General features: G+C 44.2%; 1 protein-coding gene across 1 annotated transcript in view; it reads left to right on the top strand.

The window, feature by feature from the left end:
• The first annotated feature begins 5,021 nt into the window (after nucleotides 1-5,021).
• Nucleotides 5,022-24,815, top strand: part of LOC146785573 (lysosomal amino acid transporter 1 homolog) — a 111,334-nt gene continuing 91,540 nt past the window's right edge. The window contains exon 1 of the mRNA XM_085634747.1: nucleotides 5,022-5,394. Coding sequence (XP_085490873.1) covers nucleotides 5,216-5,394 — 179 coding nt within the window. The 5' untranslated portion in view covers nucleotides 5,022-5,215. The remainder of the gene's footprint in view (nucleotides 5,395-24,815) is intronic.

Raw genomic sequence — 24,815 nt, 5'->3', positions numbered from 1 at the left:
TTAGTTATGGCAAACCGCATTTATGTAAGTTCTCTGAACCTAAGGCACTCTTTAATAATGTCAAGTGCAACACTTACATTAGTTTGTTTAAACCATACATAAACATGTTCTAAGTGCAAATTTCGTTAAAGTCTAGTGACATATTTGTGATGTGCAAAGGGGGGCAAAATTGTGCTGCACCAATTTAAATTTGTAACATTGCTAATCTCCCAATGTAAATGCCAGCATTTGTAAAACGTACAGCTACCTCCGGAGAGGTGTCCCGGCGCTGGGGCCCGTCGGTTAGATTAAGCAAGCTATTGCCCAGAGACACATGGAGCTGGGCTAACCTGCCGCCAGAGATTGAACCGTGAACCCTGTGGTCAGGAATCAGTCACCCTGGCCGCTGCGCCACACCTCTTCAATAAACCTTTATGGTTTGCAACTCTAAAGCTCTCTGTTGTTTTTTTTGGGCCAAATGAGCTTTAGGTTAGTGAACTGTCTTGATTTGTTGTATCCCCCCTCAGTCCCGAACTAAATATCCATCCACTGAGTGCAGCCATCCTTGAGTTTGCACCAGAGATTTGGGTGGTGTAAAGTGGTGTAACAGGGATAAATTAACGTTATTTAGGGGTTAAAAACTAAAGTAAATTAAATCAGGACTCCTGAAATCTCAACCACTAAGCTTCTGCAAAAAGGTCAGAGACATTTAAGGCATGGCCAAAGTGGGCTCTGTCCCAGGGCCCCAGACTTTCAGGGGGAGGCCAGATACAGCCATCTCTGTTCTGCAGAGTCTTGACCTGATAAATGTGAATAATTCTTAAACACATTATTATAAATACAATTTTCCTTTCATTTATTTTTAACTTGAGTGATGTGTGAGAGTCTATTACAGACATTTTGCAGAGAAATGTTGGGCTTTTTTATGCAAAGTCCATAAAAAATAGTTTCTTTTAGATCAAATAGGACCACACATGTGAGAAATGGGAGTGTGCCACAGAGAGTGTTTGCAGTAATATAAGTGAGCTGCTGCTGTCTTACAATATTGAAAACACACGTCACTATCCCAGAGTATTACATGCAAACATATTTAGAACCAGTGTGCCTGTGCACTGTCAGTGACCTCTGGCCAAAGAGGGTATGATGGAGCTGAAATTGAATCATAAATTAAAGACGTTTCCAAACAGGGGCCCCAAAAATACATTCGGCCCAGTGTCCCCCAAAATCCTAAAGATGTCCCTGCAAAAGGTCGTGAGGTATCTTTCCGCCCATGTCTTTCTTTCCTGACATTATCAAGGACTGCCTCCATTCCTGCTGTTGCACAAATGCACACCATAGTGTGAATGTGATTGACAGCACAAAGCCGGAATGGGTCCTGCTCTGCCAAACACAGTGTGATGGCGAATACACAGACATAATGCAAATGAGCTGTTTTGAATAGTTTGTGGGTGCTTAACTCAGGGCTACAGAAGCGCCTTGGCTGTCAGAGACAGGTTCCACTTTGACAACCTCGTGCTCACCAGCATTAGCAGCCAATAAGCCTAGAATTTCATGAGTACTGATACTCTCCGCTGCAGTAGAGATGTGCCGGTACTCAGAGTGATAAAAATAATAAGTGCCGGTAGTCAGTACCTGTGAGTATAGTACCGGATCATTTAAAGGGGGATATTTACAAAGAAATGGAGGAGTGAGGTGTTAGCCGTCATGGCTTAACACCTCACTCCGCTACTTCAGAAACACAAGGCTGCACCATATTTACAAGGATATGGTGCAGCCTTGCGTTTCCCCCTGCGCTTGCGCTACACTTAGCAGTATAGAGCCAAGGCAGACACCCTTGTACCATAGTGCAAGGGTGTCTGCGTGCAGGGGAAGATTGTTTATGTACAGGAAGGTCTCCCTTCCTGCACATAAACAATCTTGAAATGCCTTTTGTCACTTCTTAATGCAACACACATGGAAGCTACAAAATGTCATGTTTTAAAGGATTGTTTAATGTGCAGGAAATGTCACTTTCCTGAACATAAATCCAAGGCGTTTTGCTTTTCCATGTGTGCATTTCTCCTCGTTTCGCCATGTATTTCCCTGGTCTTAATTTTGGCACTGCCTCCTATTTACGCTGCCCTTGTAAATAGGGAGCAGCGTCAAAATCAATGGGTGTTGCGGTGGAATGCCCATGGTAAACACCACTGCCTAACCCTTTCATGCTAAGCTTAGCGTGAAAGGGGGCATTCTGCCTTGCAAAGAAGGCGAAGCCCCTCTCGCCACGGAAACGTCACAAAAAGTACCGTTCCCGTGGCGATAGGGGCTTGTAAATATGGCCCTGAGTTCAGAATTAGAAGGCAGTTATAAGCTGGGTGTAATGTGCCCGTTGGGCACTGGTGCCACTGCACTATTTACAGTGACCCCCGAGTTGGGACCATGCATTTGCGTATTTATTTTATTTTTTAAATCAGGCACTGCCTCACCCATTTTCTGCCTCGGGTTACTAACATCTTTACAACAAGTGACCAACCCATTGTTACTACCTCACTTTCCCCGTCCTCTCTGTTACTCTTTTCCACCGCACCGAGTCTTGCAGGTCACCAGCCTGCTACCATACGGAGTGATGGTCCTAAAACGAAGGAGTAATCCAAGCTTAACAAGCATTTGCAATGCAATAGGTCTCGCATTACTAAAGGTTTGACTATTGGCGTTGCTAATAATAATGTAACACCAATAGCTCAAACATTTAGTAATGTGAGACATATTGCATTGCAAATACTTTTTTTCTCTCACAGTTTTATATAGCGTGAACTTGACCCAAAGGTATAAGAAAGAGCGCACTACAGAGCGAGCCGGCAGTAAAACGACAGGCACCAGTTAAACCTGAAAAAATGTAAAACAACCTCCTTTTTAAAAATATTTAAATAAAAGCCAGCAAACGGAGGAAGGGACCAATGGATGAAAGGGTGGACGAGTGAAGACTAGGAGAGAGAGGAGCAATAGAGTGGGCACAGGAGTAACCGAGGAGATGGTCATTTTAATAAAATAAAAAGAAGTATATAGTAGTAGTTTAGTTTAATAGTTTAAAAAGTAGAACCTCCGGTAGCCAAGCAAAGATAAATTCCACACTGAAAAAACAGAAGCACGCACACATTCTCTAATATTATACTCAGGTAAAGAATTACAAAAATGAGTTCATGTGCTCCCACGTGCTCCTCCTCTAAGCAGACCATTACGAACTTGGAATGCTTCATGGCGCTCTCTGGTCGGTAGGAGAGGATGAACAGAGAATTCAGAACAGATAGGTTGTGATTAAAATCTGATTGAGACTCATAGTGCGTACCATCTGAGAGGCGCTTTAAGAAGCACACGTGTCCTTTTGAAATGTATTGTTTTTGGGGAACCGGAACAAGCTTTGGTTGGGAGAGGACCAGGGGCAATTTATGTCAAGATTTCAGCCACTGCATTCGCCGGATTAAACCAGAAAATGTTTTCCTACAGTACTTTACACGCTTTTCTGTCGTTTCTAAGCACAGCAAATAACCGGTGTTACCATAAGCCAAATTAACGGGACCAATACATGATGGTAGTCACAACGATCACTGAGGAATGAATGGGAATAGAGAACCAGACATGGTCACAGGACGTTGATCTTGCACTAAGACGGCAAATGTGTTTATACATTGAAAGAAGAATAAAAGTCACCCATAGACCTAACATATACCCCTCACTAATTGCCAAGTCGCCAATAATAAATGTTGTATGGGACAAAGGCTAGGTAGCCTACCCCCATCATCCATTGTTGCAACAATAGCTGCAACGCTCGAGAATGCCTGGTGCTTAATGACTGCAGTTGCTCCGGTTCAAACTTTCAATTAGAGCAGCGTGTTTTTTTTTATGAAGCATCACCACGTTTTCCTGCCTTTCTGCACGCATTGCTCCTCCATATACTGCCTATAGATGAAATTAAGGCATGAACACAATCTAGGGCTGGCTGTGCATACAGAAAACACATTATCATCTGCCCAGGGAATAATTGCCTGGCGCTGCATACAGATATCCAGTACCCGCGCATGCAATGAGATATGCTGTGCAGAGGCAGGCAGCAAGCATTGCTGTGTCACACGTAGGCTTTCCAGAAGCAACGGCGCCGTTCTAGCTGGCTGCACACACACAGTTCACATGACTACTGGGGAGGCGGGCGCTACCACTGTATGCAGCGCAGGGCAGGCCGTTCTGTCTCGTGACATTTCACTCTGCACACAGAAGTGGATGCTTGAATTAAGTAACAGTCACATCGCGGCTAATCACGGGTGCATGCCAGGGAGCGGCGAGTGTTGGCGTTGTAATGCCCAACGCTCCATGGCTCTCTTATGGGCAGATGAGCTGGTCCAGAAATACCCCTTCCCAAGCGGGACTAAGATGGCCCTATGAATCCGTGCTGCGTAGTGCTGTCTAAATGCGATGCTTCGGCCGCCATTTCACTCTACACTGCGAAGCTCAGCAGGCATAACAATTGCACCTGAGCAGTAACAAAACAGTGAAAGTAAAAGGAAATTAAACAAACACTGTTGTTCAATTCAATATGGAATCACAACCGGGTGCCATCCCAAAACCAGGGAAATTGTGTGGCGGCCGCTGCGGCAATTGTGAAACTGAAAGCACGCATGGCTCGCTAAAAATGACAAACCAGCAACAGAGGAGCCCGCGAAAGTGAAAGTGATCGTGATTACGATCGCTACGGAGGAAAGACACATGGCGCTGCGCGCGTGCACGTTCACGTGCACTGTAGCTTTAGGCCACGGCAGCACTTTGAAAAGCCCAGATATAAAATGTCTCTTCGAACCTTTGGCTTGCGAGACCTAAAAACGATCCTCGCGCTCAGCAGTTTCTCATTGAGCCTGCTCCAGACAGACATTCCCAGACCAATAAAGATCATTAGCAGAGAGAGAGAGGCTTGGCCCATTTAGCCTATCAGCACACGTTCTTCTCAACCAATTAGATGTAAGCTTACATGAAGCTGCTTCCTGAGTGGATATTTTTTCTGCGGGATTGGCCAGTGGTGCTCCTCCGCCCCGCTTTTGTGAAGCTTAGCTGGCAGGATGGATGTATTTGGTACAGTGATGCTCGTAGTACAACAGGGGAGACAAAGTTATGCCCAATAACAGAGGGGGCAAATGCCCCCCGAGTGTCTGGTGGGCTGCTACAGGCACATAAACACTCTCTTTGGAAGGTGGGAGTTAGGATTTTCATTATGAACCAGCAGCTGCCATTCGTTTCAAATGCCTCACCGGTGGCGACGAGGCAATTATGTGTGAATGGAACTCCCTGGATCTGGCAGTTCTTTGAACAATGCGTGGAAAATTCGTGGGACTATTGGAGTGTTGTTGTGGGGTTCGTTTCCATCGCGTGCTTCCTCCTTGCTGCGTTACCGTAAGTGTCAAACTCCCAACATTCTTTCTCGCGCTTGACACGTCTTGGATCGTCAGGTTTGCATTTTGTTAGTTGAATGTGTGTGCCACGTCACTTCGATGAATACAGGAAGATCTTGTAATTTAGGGTTCGTGGTTTGAACAAAAACTAAAACAAAAAAAACAAACAAAAAAAAATATATATATATATATCTATAAACAGTGTGATTGTAGATAGTCGTAGCCGTGGGGTATTATTGATTCGATTTCCCGCTTGCTCCTCAATTTCCCATTTTTCCCTGGTATGCAGTCGTTTGTGTACGGATATAACTTGTACCTAACTCAGTACATACAGTGGACTATGCCCCGGGACACTGGAAATACGCGGACTTGGAGTGCTGAGTTATGCTTCTTGAGTAAAACAAATTATCCCCCTGTGCTGTACCGCTATTAACAAAATGTTTGATACTTTAACTCATTCATTCAAAAGAGATGCCAAGCCCCCCCCCCCCCCCCAATGGATTTATTTAGAATGAATGTTGGACATGTACACAAAGACATATTGAAAATGTTATCAATAAAAAAAGGCAAACCCGTTCTATTGACAATGTTAAACACGAAAAATAATGGTTTTGTTTTGAGTCTTAGCACACAAATGCCATTTCCTTTTGTTGCAGTGGGACGCTGGAAGGTTCCTCAGCAATGTTGAGAAACACTGCACATTACACCGTTAATATGTGCGTGTCTTCCTAAGAAGTATTTTTCTACTTAAGGCATCATAATTTACAAAGCAATGCAATGTTTTAGTATAGTCCTGATCTATTTATACCCCCTTGAAATAACTGCTGCTTTGAGAATAGTGTCAGTGATATAAAAATGAGTGTAAGCGAAAAGCATTGTAAAACCTTATGACTGCAGGAAAGGTATACTTTTTCCAACTCTGTTCCGCCACAGTTGCTCCGTGCCCCAGTGAATTTGTGATGTTAGCATTATTGTAGTGTCTTTGCATTTACACAGCACTTTAGTGTCCCTTGTGGTGCCCAAAGTGTGTTTAAGGTGGACAATTAAGTAACTGCTCTATATGTCATTCACGGTTATAAGAACATTGGTTATGATTTTCAGTATAATATGCATGGTATTGCGAGATGTATGGCATGAAAACATGTGAAAATAGCACCACAGTTTTCATACACTAAATAGTATTTTTTGTAAGTTGTGGCTTGTTGTCCTTATGTTTTACGAAATGGCAATGTCTTTATTGGTCTTTTAAATTCTAGACGATTGCCAAATATACTTATTTTTCTTTGTCACTGTGTTCCAGAGGTTTCATGTCTGTACAGAGAAGGATCGCCCACCTACTTGAGTTTTTTTTAATAAGGGTTAATGATCAAGGGAGTCCAGTCAGAATCTGAGATTGCTGTTATCAAAATAAAGACTTAGTATGGATTGAAGAAGGTAATTGTCTATTGATTGCCTGAGAGAGCGTCTCATGAGATTCTTCTTGTTACAGATATCCACAGCAGCGCTCTGATTGTCGAGGTGATGTGTTTGTCAGCTCAGATTTAGCTCTTCTCTACCTGTGGGGTTTTGGGTTTGCTAAGTAGGTAACTCAAGATCCCAATATTGAGGCCATTTCCATAGTTGAGTTGTATCAGAGCTTGCACTGTTGAGGTCAGGACTCTGTGAAAGAGTCCCCCATGAAAGAATACCCAGTACAGAGTTCTTATTGAGGAGAAAACCGTTTTTGATCACTTGGTTAACTTGTGGTTAGAGTAAGAGGTTGGAACCCATGATCATGCCACGTTCTTTTTCATGTATAAATGTGTTTCTTTTCGGGCCATTTTCCTTTTGCCAAACAGTTGGAGGGTCATATTTTTGCTACTCTGTACTTGACGACCTCCCTTTTTGAAGAGCTGAGCTTTCAGTGATTCTGTAGCTTCCAAGTTTCGATTGCGGTTGCACATTTGCTGAGTCAGCTCTAAAGACTTTTCCTGCTCTCAGACGATCTGGGCATCATCAGCATTATTGTAGCAAGTAAGCTTAAAAGAATTGATAAACTGTGGGAGTAGGCCCAGGTATTCATTTAAAAAAAAAAAGCAGTGGAATGATCTTAAGGGACATCTATCTACAAGATGGCTGGATGGTGGTGAGCAGAAATGTGAAAGCATGACAGTTTGGATTCTTTCAACCTTATAGGTCTTCATCTAATTAAGGGAGGGACTGTGCACTTTTGTCTTTCATCTTTGAAGTAGGAATTGATTCCACAGTCTGAAGATAGACTGAGGAGAAAGAATAGCTGTCCTGTATTAGAGTGTTGGGTGTTTCTGAGGTCATCCAGGAAAGAAGCTTACCTGTGTGACAGGATGATGTTTTGCTTGAAGAAATCAGATTGGAATAAAGCCTATCCTTTCAGTTAACTTCCCATATATGGCTATTAAATATTGGCGCATAGTTTGCTGCGTCAGCCCTCTGTAATCAAACATTCACTGACTCTAGCAAACAGCATGGCCTCAGGACCAAACAATAGTTATATCTTGAAATTCCAAATTTGATAATCTACCTTCCTTTTTAATCAACATTTGCACAGGGATGAGGCTAGTCTCCGAAACTCTCTTCTGCAGGTTTTAAGAATTTAACCGTAAATGTTGCAAACTTGCTCTTCAAATCTATCTGAATTGAATCCTGAGAAGTACGTTCTTCCACATGCCCGCTCTTGGTTTGCTCTCATTAGGTTTGTTTCACCCGTTTCAAATTCTCCTCCTGTCCAATCTGTGCTATGCATCTTGGTGTATGAATTTTGTTCAACTGTAATTTCTGGAGACCATTCATTTTTAGTTTGATCCTATTAGATAGTGCATGTGCATTCTGTTGCAAGGCATATTGTGCCTTACTAAGAACACAGAGGGGCTTGGAGCCCGTCCTTGCTTACTATCAGTTGGCTTTCCTTGTCAGTCCCAATTGCTTGCTTCTTATTTGTGTCCCAGCTTGTTGATCTTGTTTGTTCCTCCCATGGAACTTTGCCTTTTTACAATCTCTTTGCTGGGTGGCATGTACCCTTCCACTGTTTGCGCACTACCTTTTTTTATGTTGAGCACTCCATTAGAATGCTTATGTTTTCGAGCTGTCTCGCCCGTGTACATCTCTCGTCCATCACTTTTTATTGCTGCCTGTTGCCCAACTGCTTCTCCCCACCCTCCTCCTTCTTGCACTTACCGTTGTGCTTCTCCCCATTGCTTCTCACTGCGCCCTATGTGTTGCTTTCACGACCACCATCCCCTCTTGCTTTTGCCTCCCCTTCAGACTCCACCTGGCTGTTTTCTCGCCCCCATCCTGTGTTGCTTCGGCGTTAGCACCACACTGCTTTACTGTTTGTCCCTACCCTCCCTCGTGCTGCTTTGCAGATTTGCCCCCATGTTGCTTCTGCTCACACCAACGCCCCCCATGTTGCTTTGACTCCCCCGCCTATCTCAGATGCTGTGCAGCATGGCTAAAAGAAATATTGGCAAAGCTAGTAGTTTACAAAAGCGTGACCTATTGGCTATGCCAATGCTTGTTTGTGATATTTCTTTGTAATCCTACAGGCACATATAAAGCACTCTAATTCCTGTTTGCAAGCTGTACTTCAGAATAACAGTTCATAAATATTCAGAGCACCTGTGTCAAGTGATGCAGAAAGTCTTTCTTCATTCACTGGTGTATTTTGTGAACAGTATTAAGAAGCAATGTTTTGGAGGTAGGATTCAACTTGAGTGGTGTGTGGATGTCACTCATTGCTTTTAATGGGATAGGAGAATAGAATAGGAAGAACCCTTTTCAGTAAAGTAATCAACTAATGAGTGTCAGAGCATTAGTGAATGGTTTGTGCAGCTTGAGTTACAGGGTGGGTCATGGAATTAAGAGAGGAGTTTAAAAAAAAAGTTCTTTGACTAGATTGTGTCCTGAAATGTGTTGAGTAATTATTTTATTTTAGTCTTTCCTCATAGCTGCTTTATAACTTCTGTACTGTTGTTGGAGTTAGTTTTTTCAAGCTTTGGTTATGCATTTTTCTCCTTTTTCTTTCTTTCTTTCTCTTTTTTTTTTCTTTTCCCTGGGGTTCTAATGATTTTTAAAAAATGTATTTATTAGTTGCCACTGAGTAGTTGTAGTTAGGTCAGATGTTCCATAGGAAAAGCATTTTTTGTGTGTTGATAATAACTCTGGCCCTGTTTGATAAACTTTCCAAACAGGTGCTACGTTTTGACTTGTTTTTGCATGGAAAATTACGGGGTGATCTGTCGAGCGAGCGCCTAGAAAAAAATAGGGGTCCCAAAGTACCCCATGCATTTTCAATAGACCTATTTAGGCAGGGCTACTGTGAAAACTGCTTAACGGAACTACGAAAAATTTAGCAGTAAGCTAGATCTTGGTCAGCAGATTGTGATTCGGTGTAAATCCGTTAAGTAGTTAAAAATAAAGTTACGGTTAAGAAAATATAGCTATCTGGATGGTGGGGTCTGCAAGAGTCCTGAGACTCTCGTGGGAGTGCCAATTAAAAATTAGAGCACTCTGATTGGCCCAGGGAGCTTTTTCCCCAATGGGCCATCTTAATCCCGGTGAGGGTGTGTGTGTGTGTGTGTGTGTGTGTGTAAAAAGTTGGACATGTCCTGGTAGTAAATAAAACCTCTCATTAAGTTTTTTACTGTTGCAAGGCCTACATCTCTCATTGGATAACATTGGGTTGCCTTATTATATGTAGTATGTGCTAACTTTTGATCGGTAGCAGGTACAAATATCACGTGTGGCGTCTTGGGAGTTGTAATTTAAAATCCACCTTAGTGGTGAAGTCTGGTTTTTAAGTATCAATTCGGAAAATGCTACTTTTAGAAAGTTGGCATTTTCTTGCTCTAACCATTTGGTTCTTGTTGCCTGTTCCTGGGTCACATGGCTAGTTGTAGTTGGCAGTTGGTCTTTGTGTATTCCTCCCGGACAGCCACATGATCGAGGGTGTGGTTGTTGGCAGGATGGGCAATCCTGAATTGAGGGGGCGGAGCTGTCACACTTGCACTTCAAAGACACTGCCTCAGCTCACACACAAAGAAGTTCACACACCTGCCTATTGTGCCCCCCAACCAATCTGGGAATATTGCCGCGAGGCAAGAATTTCCAGACACTTCTGTGGTGAGGAAAACTCCAGAGGCTTCTTACATTTCAAAGTGGGCACCAGGTATATAATGGGGACCCTCAGATCCACTTTTTAGTACACTCATGAACCTGTGGATACTACAATAGCAGTACCCTGCTGACTGAGGTCCGCCCTGCTGTATGGGAAAGACTGGACCTGCTATCTTCTTTCCAGACTGAATGACTCCAAGGGTCAGCTGACTTGACCTCCTGTTCTGAGAGACAGGGACCCATTAAGCTCCAGAGACCTCCATGCAACTGCCTAGCTGACCTCCTGTACCGGGCCTGCATGAGCCCTGCTTCACTCTTCTGGAGTGCGTTCCTGATCCCCACGTGGTGCCTTCCTAGGCCCTGAGCCCTTGGCTGGCATCAGAAAAATCTCCTCCTGGCCTAACAGAAGGTTCCACTAAATCCGATGCAGAGCCCCGCAGCACAGCTGCAAGCTTAATCGGAACAGAAGCGGAGCGATGCTGGGCCCTGCAAAGATTTACCACGCAGCTCATCGGAACTGACACTGATCGACGCAAAGCCTCGCCCCATGGCTTAATCGGAACCGGCGCCATGCGATGCAAAGCCCCGCTGTGTAAACCATGTTAACAAGGGCATAAGGTATAATCCTCCATGGGCTTAACTTGGTACTGTGCCCGACCTATGCTCAATCGTGGTCAACCTGAACTTTTGATTCTGTCGTGGTCTTGCGCGACCAGATACCTTCAGTTGTCAACTCGCACCTTTTGGCGCTACTTTGAGCTAAAATCTTTAAAATGTAATTTCCCCAGTTCCACTGATTGGATTTTTGTCATTTTGCTGTCCAATAAATTATTTTTTCAAATTGGTGTGGCATTTGTCTTGTTTTGAGTTTTCACTTTATTACTATTTGTGTGTTGCATAAATACTTTGCACATTGTCTTTTAAGTTAAGCCTGGCTGCTTTTGTGCCAAGCTATTAAAGGGTGAAGCACAGGTTAATTTAGTGTTTTTTTTGTGATTCATCCTGACGGATATTGTGGCTGTTGCTTGAGAAGGGCTCACACCCCCATCAACCAACAACCCAATTTCTCATCCAGGCGGAGATCATGATTGCTATGGTATCGGATTCCACCTTAATCTAAGAAGGCTCCAGCAAGACTCTCCAAAGCTCTGCAAGGTATTTTGACTTCAATGGCCGGTGCCAAGGTTGTGTTTTCACACAGGCACAATCTCCTAGATCTTGAGTTCGAAATATCTGGTAAGCTATTGCAAACATACGACAAACTGTGTTGTCCCAGCTATGTGCACCACTTTAGAAACTCAATAAATTAACTAGCCTAACGCCTAGAGATGGCAGAGTGAGCGTGTGATAATTTTGCAAATTTCCATGTTGTATTCACTCCTCATGACCTGCTTAGCTGCTTTTCATTTTTGTCTTCCTGTGATCTTACCAAATAATATTTTGTGCACTAGATTCATGAGCTGTACATAACTATTTTAAAATTATTGTATCAAAATTTATATTCAGTTTCCAGTGATCCTTGAGTGTGTAACTAGTTAGTGAAGGATCATTTAGATTACCACTGTTTCCCTGAACTCTTTAAAGGACTGTTGGTATCTCAGAAAGCCCATGCCAGCAGGAATGCTTAGTGGGTTGTGTGGGACTACAGTAATGCGGAATTCCCTACTCAAGCGGTGGTGCACTGAACACAGTCTCTGCACCGGTGAGTTAGGAGTCCAAACCTTGTTGTCCTTGGATTAGAGTCCAGGAACTCAAGATGAGGTTGTTTGTATAGACTGCATCATCGTGGTTATATGGGATGAAGTCTGGTGCGATAAAGGCACAATTCAAGCAATATTTAAATACACTCCACTGTAGAGACTCTATGGGTCAACTCAGAAGTGGTAAAGGTGCAACTCAAGGCTTGCCCAAGATTAAACAGACCCCACAGTATTGTATCTTTGATGCCAACCCATGAGTGTTGAAGGAGCAACCCCCCAAAAATTATATAGACTTCATAATAGGGGGGGGGGGGTGTTGGTCAATGGTGTTTACCCAAAGGGGAACAAAGACTACATAGGAGCAAAACAGACTCCACACAGAGTCTCTATGGGCTTAACTCACAAATGATATGGGCGCATCCCAAGTGATATCTGAATAGATGCCACAGTAAAGGATCTGCATGGTCCAACCTGTAGCTGCAGGGGCGCCTCTTAGAGGCAAATAAACAGACCATTAAGGCGCCTTCATGGTGAACCTAGTATGATGGATGGTGCAAACCATAGGGGAGTAATAGTCACCTCATTGGTGGGTCTGTTGGTCAGTTGGGAGGTGGTGAATGGACACCCAAGCGCCATGGAGGGAGTAGCAAGCTGGTGGGAGGTGGGCCCATGTGTGGATGATATTCGGAGGAAGAGGCAGAAAGTATAAAGAAGAAAAGAAGAGGAAATGGTAAAACATGTATGTTTCTGGTCATTAGCCATAACAGGCCAAAGCATGAAAAATACCATAGGAACACATTTTAACCAAGTTGGTGTTCACATGGGCAATATTATGAAACGTAAACTTCACGCAATTGTGGAAAATATTGAAGAAACTGGGGTTGACGTTTGACAGTCAATACAAATATAGAAGTAGGATTAGGTATTATGAGAGAATTTTCCTTCATGACACATCAACATAGAATTGCAGACTAGCCATAAGAGCAAACTTATTTCTCAAGACGTCTGATAACAACTTGAAGAATGTGATCATTAAAGAGCTCATTACGAGTGTCCTAGTAACTTTCAGTTCGTGCTGTTTCAACTTTTACAGCACATATCAGAATAGAGACCATTATGTATTAGTGCATTTCCTCATAGAAACAATCAATTAATCTGCACTTGTATAGCACAGCACTGTAATCCCAGGGGTATCTGGGTGTGCCATGTCTCAGTCGAACAGCAAGGTCTTGAGTGTCTTTCTGAAGTCTGCAAGGGGGGGTGCTGCTCGGAGGTGGAGGGGCAGGTCTTGGGGGAGATGTAGGAGAAGGATCGGCCCCTGCAGCAGCTGTGACAAATGCGGGTGTGTGTGCAAGAGAGGAGAAGCACTGGTGTCTTGCGAGTAGATGGAAGTGAATCGATGGTTGATTTAGGATGGTCCTTGATCATCTAGAGCTTTGTAGGCGTGCATGAGGATCTTGAACTGGCATCTATTCTGGATAGGGAGCCAGTGGAAGTTTCTGAGGTGGAGGGGTGGTGTGGGTCCATTTGGGGAGGTCTAGGATTGGTCTGGCTGCAGTGTTCTGTATGGTTTGGAGTCTTCTGAGAAGCTGGGAGGAAATTCCGGCATAGATAGCGTTGCTGTAGTCTAGGCAGTTGAAGAAAGAGCCTGCGTGGCTGTCTTTCTGGTGTTGATTGGGATCCATCTGAAGATTATGCAGAGCATGCAATGGGTGTGGAAGCAGGAGGAGGTGACTGTGCTGACTTGTTGTTTCATGGTCAGTTAACTGTCAAGGATGATGCCAAGGTTGCGTACGTAGTCTGTTGGTGTGGGTGCTGGTCCGAAATCTGCTGGCCACCAGGTTAGTGAGAAGATTAGTGGAGTGTAGGCTGTGTAGGGGATTATGTTGGCTTCATGGGATCTGATGGCATCAGCGAGTGGGGTCATGTAGGTGTTGAACAGGGTGAGACCGAGGGAAGATCCTTGGGGTACACCGCTAAAGATGTCTTTGGGCACAGAGGTGAAGGGAGGCAGTTTGATGTTCTTTGTGTATCCTGTAGAGGGTATTCACCTGAGGGCATTTTGCTGTATGTCGATGTTGTGGAGTCTGTCGATGAGGGTGTGGTGGGAGATGGTGTCAAACTCAGCAGAAAGGTCGAGAAGAATCTGGGCCACGTTCTTTGTGGTAAAGGAGAGTTCTGATGTCATCTGTGGCAGCAAACAGCGCGGGCTCAGTGCTGTGGTTGGCACCGAATCCTGGTTGTGGAGCGTTGAGTAGGTGATTTTGTTCCAGGTGTTCTGTGAGTTGTTGGTAGATGGCTTTTTCGAGTACTTTGGCTGGGTAGGGGAGCAGGGAGATCAGTCTGTAATTTATGAGATCGCTGTAGTTGGCTGAGGGTTTCTTTAGGAGGGGTCTGACCTCTGCATTTTTCCATTGTCTGGGAAGATTTCTGTGGAGATGGAGGTGTGAGGATGCTGGTGACTACTATCCCTATTGGGTTAGTTCCGAGGATGAAAAGATGGTGGGGGCAGGGCTCGGTGGGTGCCCCGGAGTGGATAGACGACATGATGGCTGTGGTGGTGTGAGTGAAGACCATGTGGTGATCGTTCATTCAGCTGGAGTTTATTGATTGGTTGAGATTGTCGAGGCTCGGTGGGTTGTGGGTCGAGGTTGTCATAGATGGTGGCAGTCTTGCTGTGGAAGTTGTCTGAGAGGGCAGAGTTCTTGGGAGGGGTGGATGGTGTTTTCTGTGGCTGTCAGGTTGGAAATTGACTATTTTGAAGAGTACCTTTGCATGGTTGGCCACGGTATCAATGTGGGCAGTGATGGCTGCTCTCTTGCTTTCCTTGTTGCGCCGATGATAGTTGCTTGGGACTGCTTTGTGAGCGGCTCTGTCGGAGGGGTTCTTAGTGATGCACCATTGTTTCTCAAGTCGGTAGCAGTTGCTCTTGGTAGTTCTGAACTTTTTGGTGTACCAGCTGGCTGGTTTTGAGGTAATGTAGGCTTTTGCTGGTCTCAGCGGGGCAACTGTTAGCGCATTTGGTGATCCAGGTGGAGAAATTCTGGTTGGCTTGGTCAAGTTCTGCTGAAGCTTCAGGTTGTGTGGTGCTGAGGGCCCAAGTCCACAGAGTCCTGGTTACCATGCCCCAGGTGCCATGGGAGGAGCTGTGGTGCTTGGTGGCAGTATGCTAGGCATCTGAGATGGTGACATTAACAATGGCATTGTCGGTCCAGGTGAGTTCTGTGACGAGTGTGTGTCTGGCTTTGTGCGTGGGTTCAGTGACCAGTTGGGTGGGGCCAATGTTGTTCAGGTACTCTAGTAGGGTAATGGAGTTGGGGTTGTTGACATGGAAGTTGAGATTGCCGAGTATTACGTAGTGGCGGGAGTCCATGGCTAGGCGGGCTATGAGGTTGGAGATGGTGGTGCAGAAAGCCACCTGGAATCCCGGGTGTCTGTAAGCGAGGGTGCCTCTTATCGGTGTCTTAGCGTTGGTCTGTAGTCGAAAGGTGAGGTATTCCATGAGAGTTGTAGAGTCATCATTGTTGACGATGCATCGGATGGTTTCTTTGAAGATGATGGCTATGACCCTGCCTTGTTTGTTAGTGTGGTCTTGGTGTATCATTTTGTAGTCGGCGGGAGTGGTGGTGGCGATGTCAGGATTCGAGGATGGGTTGAGCCACATTTTGGTGATAAAGGCAACATCAGGGGAGAGGGTGGTGATGGTGATGGTGGTGATGGTGTCCCAGATTTCTGTGGCATGTTTGCAGAGGGAGCGGGTGTTGAGCAAGATGCATTAGAGCGGTTCCAGGTTGTTTGTGGTGGTTCTGTGCAGCAGGCGAAGCGGCAGTGGTGGTAGGTAAATGTCCTTTGGTTGATTGCAGATGCAGCAGTTGTGATGCATGGGGTCCAGGGCCAGGAGCACGTTGGTGGTGGTGCAGTGGATGGTGGGAGGACCAAGGTTCCTGGCATCGGGCTTTCCTTAGGTGCGCTCGCTGCGTGGGTCCGCTGCGTGTCCGCCCTACGGCTCCATGGAGTGGGTCCTGGGGAAATGTGGGGCACTGTATGGCGGGAGTGAGAAAGTGCAGGAAGGGGACTGAGGTGAGCAGAAAAGGCAGAAACTAGAAGAAAATGGCAAAAACAGGGGCAGAAACGAGCAGAAAAAAGGGCAAAACAGGGACATAGACGAGCAGGAAAAGGCAAGAACGGCAGAAACTAGCAGAAAAGCAGAAGCTGGACAGAAACCAGGGCAGAGCGACCAGAAAATGAAGCAGAGAATGCAGCAACAGAAGGTGGCGGACTGCGGGCAAGCTGGACAGGAGACTGTTACAGGGAGCTGGCATGAGGACCTGTTCAATGCAGTCATGCTGTGGCCTTCATCTGGGGGGGTGGCAGAGCGCCGGGTGGTGGGAGGAGGGAAACGGCTGGAAGGGGGTAACAGTGGGAAGGGGGTGAGGAGAAAAGGCAGAAACTAGCAGAAAAAGGCAGGAACGAGCGGAAAAAGGCATCAACTGGGCAGAAACTAGCTTAAAATGGCGGAAGCAGAGGCAGAAACGAGCAGTGGAAGGTAGAAACAGAGCAGAAGCAATCAGAAAAAGGCAAAAACAGGTGCAGAGCGAGCAGTAAAAGAAGCAGAGGAGGCAGCAACAGAAAGTGCCGGACTGCAGGCACGCTGGACAGGAGACTGTCGCAGTGGGAGCAGGCACGAGGACCTGCTCTACTAGAGCAGATAAAGAATGGAGCAACCACTTTGATATATCGAGCCTTATGGGTTTTGCGGCTTTTATTGCCCCAGAATATCCTGGTTATGATAAGAAACTCCTCTTGCGGATATATTTTGCCACTTCTTACCTGCCCAAATTTATTGGAAGGAAAAAAATGCCCAGGAAATACAGATTCCTGGTTTTCAGTTTTGTAGGTTCTAAAGTCCACGTTTTATGCTAAAGTTTGGCGCCAAAGCTCTCAGTAGGTGATAATTCCATATACTTTGGTGCAAACATTTTTAGACATATAATCGGCCCACTTGTAATGAGACATTAACAATAAAATTAAATGAAGGCCTAATCAGATCCTGAACATTGTCATGATTATATTATTTGATAATGCAAACGTGCACATTTTCTGGATTTTCTTCTTTAAAAAAACATCATGCATGTTATTCATTGTGTCTTTATGGATAGTTAAGCCCTGTGCAGGGCTTCCAAGTGCTCTGTTATACATGTATTTGGTGTAATGGGTAACCCAGAAATCTCAGGTTTTGCCTTATTGTGTGAGTTGGTAATTTTATTTATTTGTTTTCAGAGGTCATGATTCACAAACTGCACTTTGTAGTACGTTTTGTAGTACTACACAATGTACTAAAAAGATAGGCTAGCTGGAGTCGAAAAACTCTGCATGCAGTCTAAGAATAGCACTTAGTGTCAGCCCGAAAGACTTTTAGCACTGGTGGTTAGGGGGCCATGACACTTGCTCTAAGCGCAGATCTAAACCTAGCACAGCTCTCTCAAATAGCCAACAAAACATATTTGATCGAACTCCTTAAGTATACACAACAAAGCGATGTGTAGCGGGGCTTTCCTGATAATATATACCGGTCATATAGAAACCAGGCCTAACTGAATAACAACACGAGAAGCACTAACTCTAGGGTGTCTGCATAAGTTAGGGCCTAGAAAACAAATATTTTGCTAATAGTGATGATAGCCACCAATGTGTGCTTGATTGTCATATTATTTTAGCAGCACATTGAAATAACTAGCTCTTGCAAAAACAACAAACACAGCAGAGCAGTATCTTCCATTCTGCTGTATATAGAACTATGTATTCCCGGCCAATTGTAGATCAGAATTGGAAAGAAGGAAGTAAAATCAGTTACAGCTGCTTGCCTTTCCAACACTATCGCTGAAATAGACTTGCTTAAGCTCTACAGTGCAGATATTAAATATATGCCTCCATGTATTATCATTGGGGAGATAGGTATAAAGATACCTGCAAATTTGTGGGGAGCAGACGCAAAGACTGATTGCTTGAGAGGACAAGTCAAAGCACCATTTTCCAGTTGCAGGCCTGGCAGCTTTCTGAGGTATGCCAGGATAGTTAAATCGCTTTTGGCAATAAATTACTTAGCAAGATTACCAAGAATTCATCCTTTTCAATAAGCATGAATCTGATAACAGATATAGACATTGGATGAAATTACACTGATTTTAATGCAGGTAGTAGGATGTGGGATGGGAAATGCTTTGGATTTTCTAATGTTCATTATATTTTGTATAATGACTGCTGAGATTACCATGGTTTTCATCATGCTTATACATAAGGTTTATGTGCTGATTGTACATAATAACCTCATATCGGTAAACACCAGCCGCTGTGTGTGCGTCTGCTGATTCCGGGGCCTAGTGTTAGCGTTCACGCAAATACATATAATCCCTGCAGATTAGTTTCTCTGGCTGTGTTGCTTGACTCATAAGACTTGGAATATAGGCCAGCAAACTTCTTCATAGAGAAGAATGAGGGACACCCGTCTGTTCTTTTTTCTCTGAAGTGGGTGCACCACATGTCGTCCTCTTGGAGCTAAGGCGATCTAACAGGGCGTGTCTCCTTATACTGGGCGTGTCTCCTTATACTGGGCGTGTCTCCTCATACTGGGAAGTTCACAACAAGAGCCCAGATACACCATATATCTGAATACACAGGCCTCCACCTATAATTCCTGTGCCATTCATATTCAAACACACATTCAAGCCTCCACCTAGAATTTCTGTGCCACACACATTCCAACTCCCACTCATCACAAGCACAAGAAGCATATTAGATTGAAATAACACAGGCAAACCTAACTTAACCCCTTCCCCGCTCATGACGGAACCACTCCGTCATGAGCCACGGTTGCGCTGTGCTCATGACGGAGTGGTTCCGTCATGCTGTGGCCGTTGGCGGCCGCTCCGCCCACGCGGCGCTAATTCCCCGCCTGTGCGGGCGATTAGCGCAGTGGGCGGAGACGTGACGGAACCACTCCGTCATGAGCACAGCTCAACCGTGGCTCGTGATGGAGTGGTTCCGTCACGAGCACAGCGCCACCGCGCTGCCCCCAAACCCCCCCCAGTGCCGCGGCGGAATTCCTGCCGCGGCGAAGGGGTTAATTCAGACACGTCACATAGCCCACAGCTACACACGTTGATTATTTAATTCTACAGGCCATGGGCATTTCTGCTGACCTAAAAGTTGTGCAAGCAATTGATGAAGTACTCTTTCCTTAACACTTGTACACCAAATCACAAAACACACAGCTCATTGAAGCAGAATTGGCCACCAATTCAAAAGGACAAGAAAACAATACACAGAAAGCATTCACAAGCCAAGTCTGTGTCTGGGCTTTGATGGAAACCCAAACATTTAGTGAAGTTTGTAGCCACACTACCAAAATTACTTTGAGGCCATAGAAGCGACAGAGTGCGTCACATATAAAAGCCAATATCATTCGGTAATGTGAGATCAGGAGGCCGAATACCACATGCTTGATAAATGTCACCAGCACCCCAGGATATTATCATTAGAGTTCAGTGCACATGTATTCCAATAGGTACTCTCACATTACATTCTGTTTTCAATGTGAGGAGTTATGGTTTTTCAACGGTCCCTTGGCGCTATGAGGTGTTTGAACATCAAATGACGTGTTGTTGGATGGTGGAACAGATGGTTTAGGTGACGCGATGCAGGAGGCGCCTACATTTGTAATTGAAAACCGAAAAACCAATGCATTGCGGCAAAAAGGAGGAGGTGCAATGAATTGCAAACCTGAAAGGGCCGTTGTGTGGGGGAACAGTGGACAAACTGAGAGTTGGTAGATGGGGAGCAACGGGGAGCATGCTTATTGGGCGGGTGTTAAAGGGGGAGGAGCAGAACAGGAGATAGAGAGCAAGAAAACACATGCACTCTGATGGAGTGCTGGAAGCAAAAGCTTGCCGTTCACTCCATTTTTGGCTAGGAGGTCTACAGTTCAATTATGAAAAAAGGCTGTCTCAACTTTTCTACTTTCTGAGGTCAATGCATTTACTATTACTAAGCCAGACTTAATATATTATCTTACAGTGTTGAGGAATCACAACAATATAGTGCTAAGAGCTGTATAATAAGCTTATCGTTATTAATTTGCAAAGTTTATTGAAAGGCGCAAGTTTCAATTCAACAACATTTTGCTACACATAACAACATTCTGAACTTCTTGTTGGTTCACACCTGTAAATCGTGGGGATGATGTATTTTAAATTTTTTGTTGGAAAATAATTCACGAGTAAAGTATACTTCTTAGAAAATGTGATATGAAACCATTGCTGTGTGTGCAATCCATGCATGTAATAAATTGGATTATTTTGTTCCAACAGTAATGATTGTGTGTCACCTAGTAAAGCCAGGCGAAGGTCACATTGTTTGTGAGCACAGCAGAGGGTGATCCACTGTACTGGCTGAAATGCATTCTTTAAGCTCAGTGCATCTATTTCTTCAGCTCAGTGCAAATCTTGTTAAGGTACACAAAGTGGCCCGGATAACTCTCAGGTATGCTTTCATTTGAAAGGGTGGCTAAACAATAGTTTTCAGCAAATATAATGCAGTTAAAGCTACAGCCTGGATAGCTGGGCACTAGAGTCTCCATCAATTGGTATAAATAAAAAAAATCACACAGGCTTGTTTTTGCCTCTTTAATGAGCTCGGATTGTCCAGACTACTTTTCCAGTCAAAGCCTGAAGCTCACAACTGGTCTGTAATAACATAAAGCGTAAGCCAAGAGTATGATTTGATTTCCACTGTTGTATAGAGCTGCTGTAAAACTGTATCTGTTGCTACAGTGCATTAATTCCTGCAAGGCTGGTAAGAGCCGCTTTATGCACGAGTTTACTTTGTGGTCAGATTTGAATTTTAAAAGCCTCTTGGAATTGTCAATGCAAAAGCATTCCCCCAGGCTTCATGTTTAATTTTCAAATCGCAATATGTGTACATAATGGCTTCCTGGCTTACCACTTGGTTACTTGCCGACCGGGTGTCTGTGCTTTTATGTTTACTGCTTGTTTTTACTTGGTTATGAAGATTTATGTTATAATGATCGTGAGGAAGGGGAATATTAGTGGGGCAGGTTGAACCAGTAGGTATCCTTAATACAGCCTATGTTGTCATCTGTGGCATACTTCATATGCATTCTATGGAATCCGAATGTAGCTCCGGTCATACTCTTGTCGAATGTTGTCACTCAAAGTGGACAATGGCGTTGACCGGGAGAGCACCTGAAGCAAGGTGGCTGGGGTGAAAGATGTAACTTCAATAAAGCTTCTAGTTTGTGTCATTATCCAGCGATATTGGAAGGGAATACATGAGTGTATAAGCGAGGTGCTTGAGGTGAGACTCCAGCCTGAAGCCAAACTATGTCTGTTAAACGTCTGGGAACCTGCAGATGTGAATAGTAAAGGGAAAACCTGGGTCACATTGGGTTTGATGGTGGCTAAGAGGAATATCGCCCGACTGTGGGGGTCCGGAGTTGCACCTACATTGGCCTCCTGGAAGACGGACATGGACTGGTGCATGTTGAGGGAAAAAACAGTGTATGTAGCACGGGGCTGCCCCCAAAAGTGGACGGCAATTTGGGACAAATGGAATGTATTTAAAGGGAATATCTGTATTCCACCCATCGCTCCTCCCCTGGAAGAACCCTTCACACCTTGAGTCCCGACCTCCAAGACCGGTCGTTTTGATATGCCAAAATAATGCTGTTGATTCCTGTCTGACGCTATATTTGACCTGTGATAAATGCCTTTCTCTCTGTGTTCAATAAAAAGAGTTCTAAAAATAAATAAATAAATAAAGCTTATAGTACTTAAAGATACGGTGTGCCCTCATCTTTATTTTGATGACAAGCGGGGGAAAATCCAACACCCCAACTCATCTGATGCTTCTGCTAGGATTGCCTCCCAATGCCTGACACATAACCATAGCTGAACACCTGAAACTGATCAGGTGCAGTGACAAACCAACGGTGTGAAAAAGGTGGTTTTGGAGTGTTTTTACTGCTCTGAACGGAGTAATTGCACCGCTGTGTCAGTGTTGCCATTGTGTCAGGGAAGCGGTGTCACAGGAGGAGCCATCACCCAAGGTACAGTAACTCCACTGCGTGAGAGGACCAGCGTTACTGGAGAGCTTCCAGGAGATCTGCTTTGCTCAAGGAGTCGGAGCACGATGCGGAGACTGTCCTATCCAGTGTCATCGCAGTGAGGATGTTGGCGGCATGCGGTGTGACCGCGTGTGTGGTAACATCATGCGCCACATCGGCCATTTTTGGTTGGATGTGATGCTTCGTTTTGGATTTGTTGTTGTGATGAGCACACTATATGGCGTTGTTGTGGATTCGGAACCATAGTCATGCAGTGCCGTTTATCTACAGTTGATCAGTCCATGCAGTGACGCGCACTTGATCATTTTGCTGTATATACGATGGGGTTAAAACGGAGTGCCTGTACGCAAGTAACTTCAGCTGTTCACAGGAACCACACTGATGCACACTGCTATTTTCAAGTTCTGTTTGAAGGGTGCACTTGTCTAATGCAATTGTGCACAGTTAAGTTGATCCCTACGCTGATGTGCACAGCTTGTTTTACCCAATATTGTTGTGCACAGTAAGGTTGGTCTCTGAGATGGAGTTTAACACTTGTTTTGTACAATGTTGTTGTGCAGTCATGTTGATCTCTACGCTGATGTGCACAGCTTGTTTCAGAAAGACATTAAATCCTTTTATTCAAGTGGGGCAGAGCTTGACATTGTGACTGATCTGTGTGGTCCTGCTGTGTTGTAGCTTCTGTCCCATATGTTTCTGCATAGTGTGAGCAGCCTTTTTACCTGTGCATATATACCTGTTATTCATATTTACTGTCCTGGTAGTGAAAAGTGTAGTGTCATGTAGAACATTACTCCTCCTCCCATTTTTCTTGTTGCAGCCAGGTAATTCGCCTAAACATTGGAAGAAGTGTCAAAATGTGTTTGCGCACTATCTGCGTGTTTGTGGGACTACGTTGTCAGTTGAGCGGAAAACGTCTCTTCTCTTACACTGTTTAGATTCGGAAGGCCAGGAACGTTATGAACGTGTGCCTGATCTGACAGCTGAACAGGTTGCCGATCTAAATAACTTTGAAGTGTGTGTGAAGAAATTAAATTTGCATTTTCTCCCAAATGTTTCTACAGTTCTGGAGCGGTGCCATTTTGGCAGCTGCATGCATTGAAGAGGAGAGAACAAGGAAGAGTATGTAACCATCTTGAAAAAATTGGCGTATTCGTGTAATTTTTGTGGGTCATGTGATCGGCTAAGGGACTAATTAATGCTGGGATGCAGCATTGAAAAAGCCAAGGAAGTGTTTTAGCAAAAGGACAATCCCGCCTTATGTGAAGTCCTAACTATCGCAAAAATGTGTGAACACAATTAAGCATTTGTGGAAGAACAGAAAAAAAACAAAGGGGAAGTTGAAAATAGTAAGGTTAAAAACGTGCATGTGATACAAACCCGCAAGGAAAAAGATTTTCATTTACATTTGTTTAGGCATTTTATATATAAGAAAGTTTTAATTTATTTATTCATTTAGATTTTTATATTGTGCGAACATGACCCGAGTGGGTAGAAGTTCGCTTTACAGAAGCTCAGGTACAGCAGACTATCATAAGTGATAATAAAAGTCACACAAAGCAATATAGGAAGTAGTAGTACCAAGGCGGGGGAGAAACTTCCTCCATCCCAAAAGGGGAAACAGAACAAGCCATAGTGATAGGCAACCGATTGCAGGTGCCGCCTGTGTGCTTTATCGGTGCCGGAGATCCTGAGGGATAGAGCAGGCATTTGTTCAACAATAGTACTTTCACTTGTTTTTTTGAAAGCCGCAGGTGAAGGGTTAACTCTTATTTCAGAAAGTGGGGCATTCCAGATTCTCGAGGCAATGCCAGAGAAGGCTCGATTGTAAGTTTTCTTCTTAAATTTGTGCGGTTTCAGTAGAAGGGACATCGTACTTCTGGAGGTTCTCATGCCACCAAATAGATCCAGTTTTTGACATAGTTTTGATAAGTCATGTTATGGGAGGGGAGATGCGTGGTATCCTTAATGCAGCCTGCTTGTGTATGTGGTCATCTGTAGCATACTTCATGTGCATTCTATGGAATTGGAATGTAGGTCCTGTCATACTCTTGTAGAATGTTGTCATTCAAAGTTGACAACAGAATTGACAGGGAGAGGAGCTGAAGCAAAGAGGCTGGGGTGAAAGATGTAACTTTAATTAAGCTTATTGTACTTAAAGATAGTGTGTGCCCTCTTCTTTGTAGCCAGGTCCTGTTGGATCTAAATCATTTGAACTTTACCTTAACCCTTAGTTGCTGTAGCACAGAGCATACAGACTTAATTTAGGAGAAATATGTTAAGCAGGTATTGGTACCAAAACAGTTAAAAAGTAGACAATACAATTAAAACCCTACTCCAATTTATAAAAATAGAGTAAAATGTAAGAACAAATAGAGATCAAAACCACAAAAATCAGATTTGTCTCGGTGGAAAGGTTACCCATGAACTTTTTCATTTTTCTGTAGAAAA

Source organism: Triturus cristatus, chromosome 11 (genome assembly GCF_964204655.1).
Source record: "Triturus cristatus chromosome 11, aTriCri1.1, whole genome shotgun sequence".
Lineage (NCBI taxonomy): Eukaryota > Metazoa > Chordata > Amphibia > Caudata > Salamandridae > Triturus > Triturus cristatus.
This window is presented reverse-complemented; position numbering and strand designations above follow the sequence as displayed.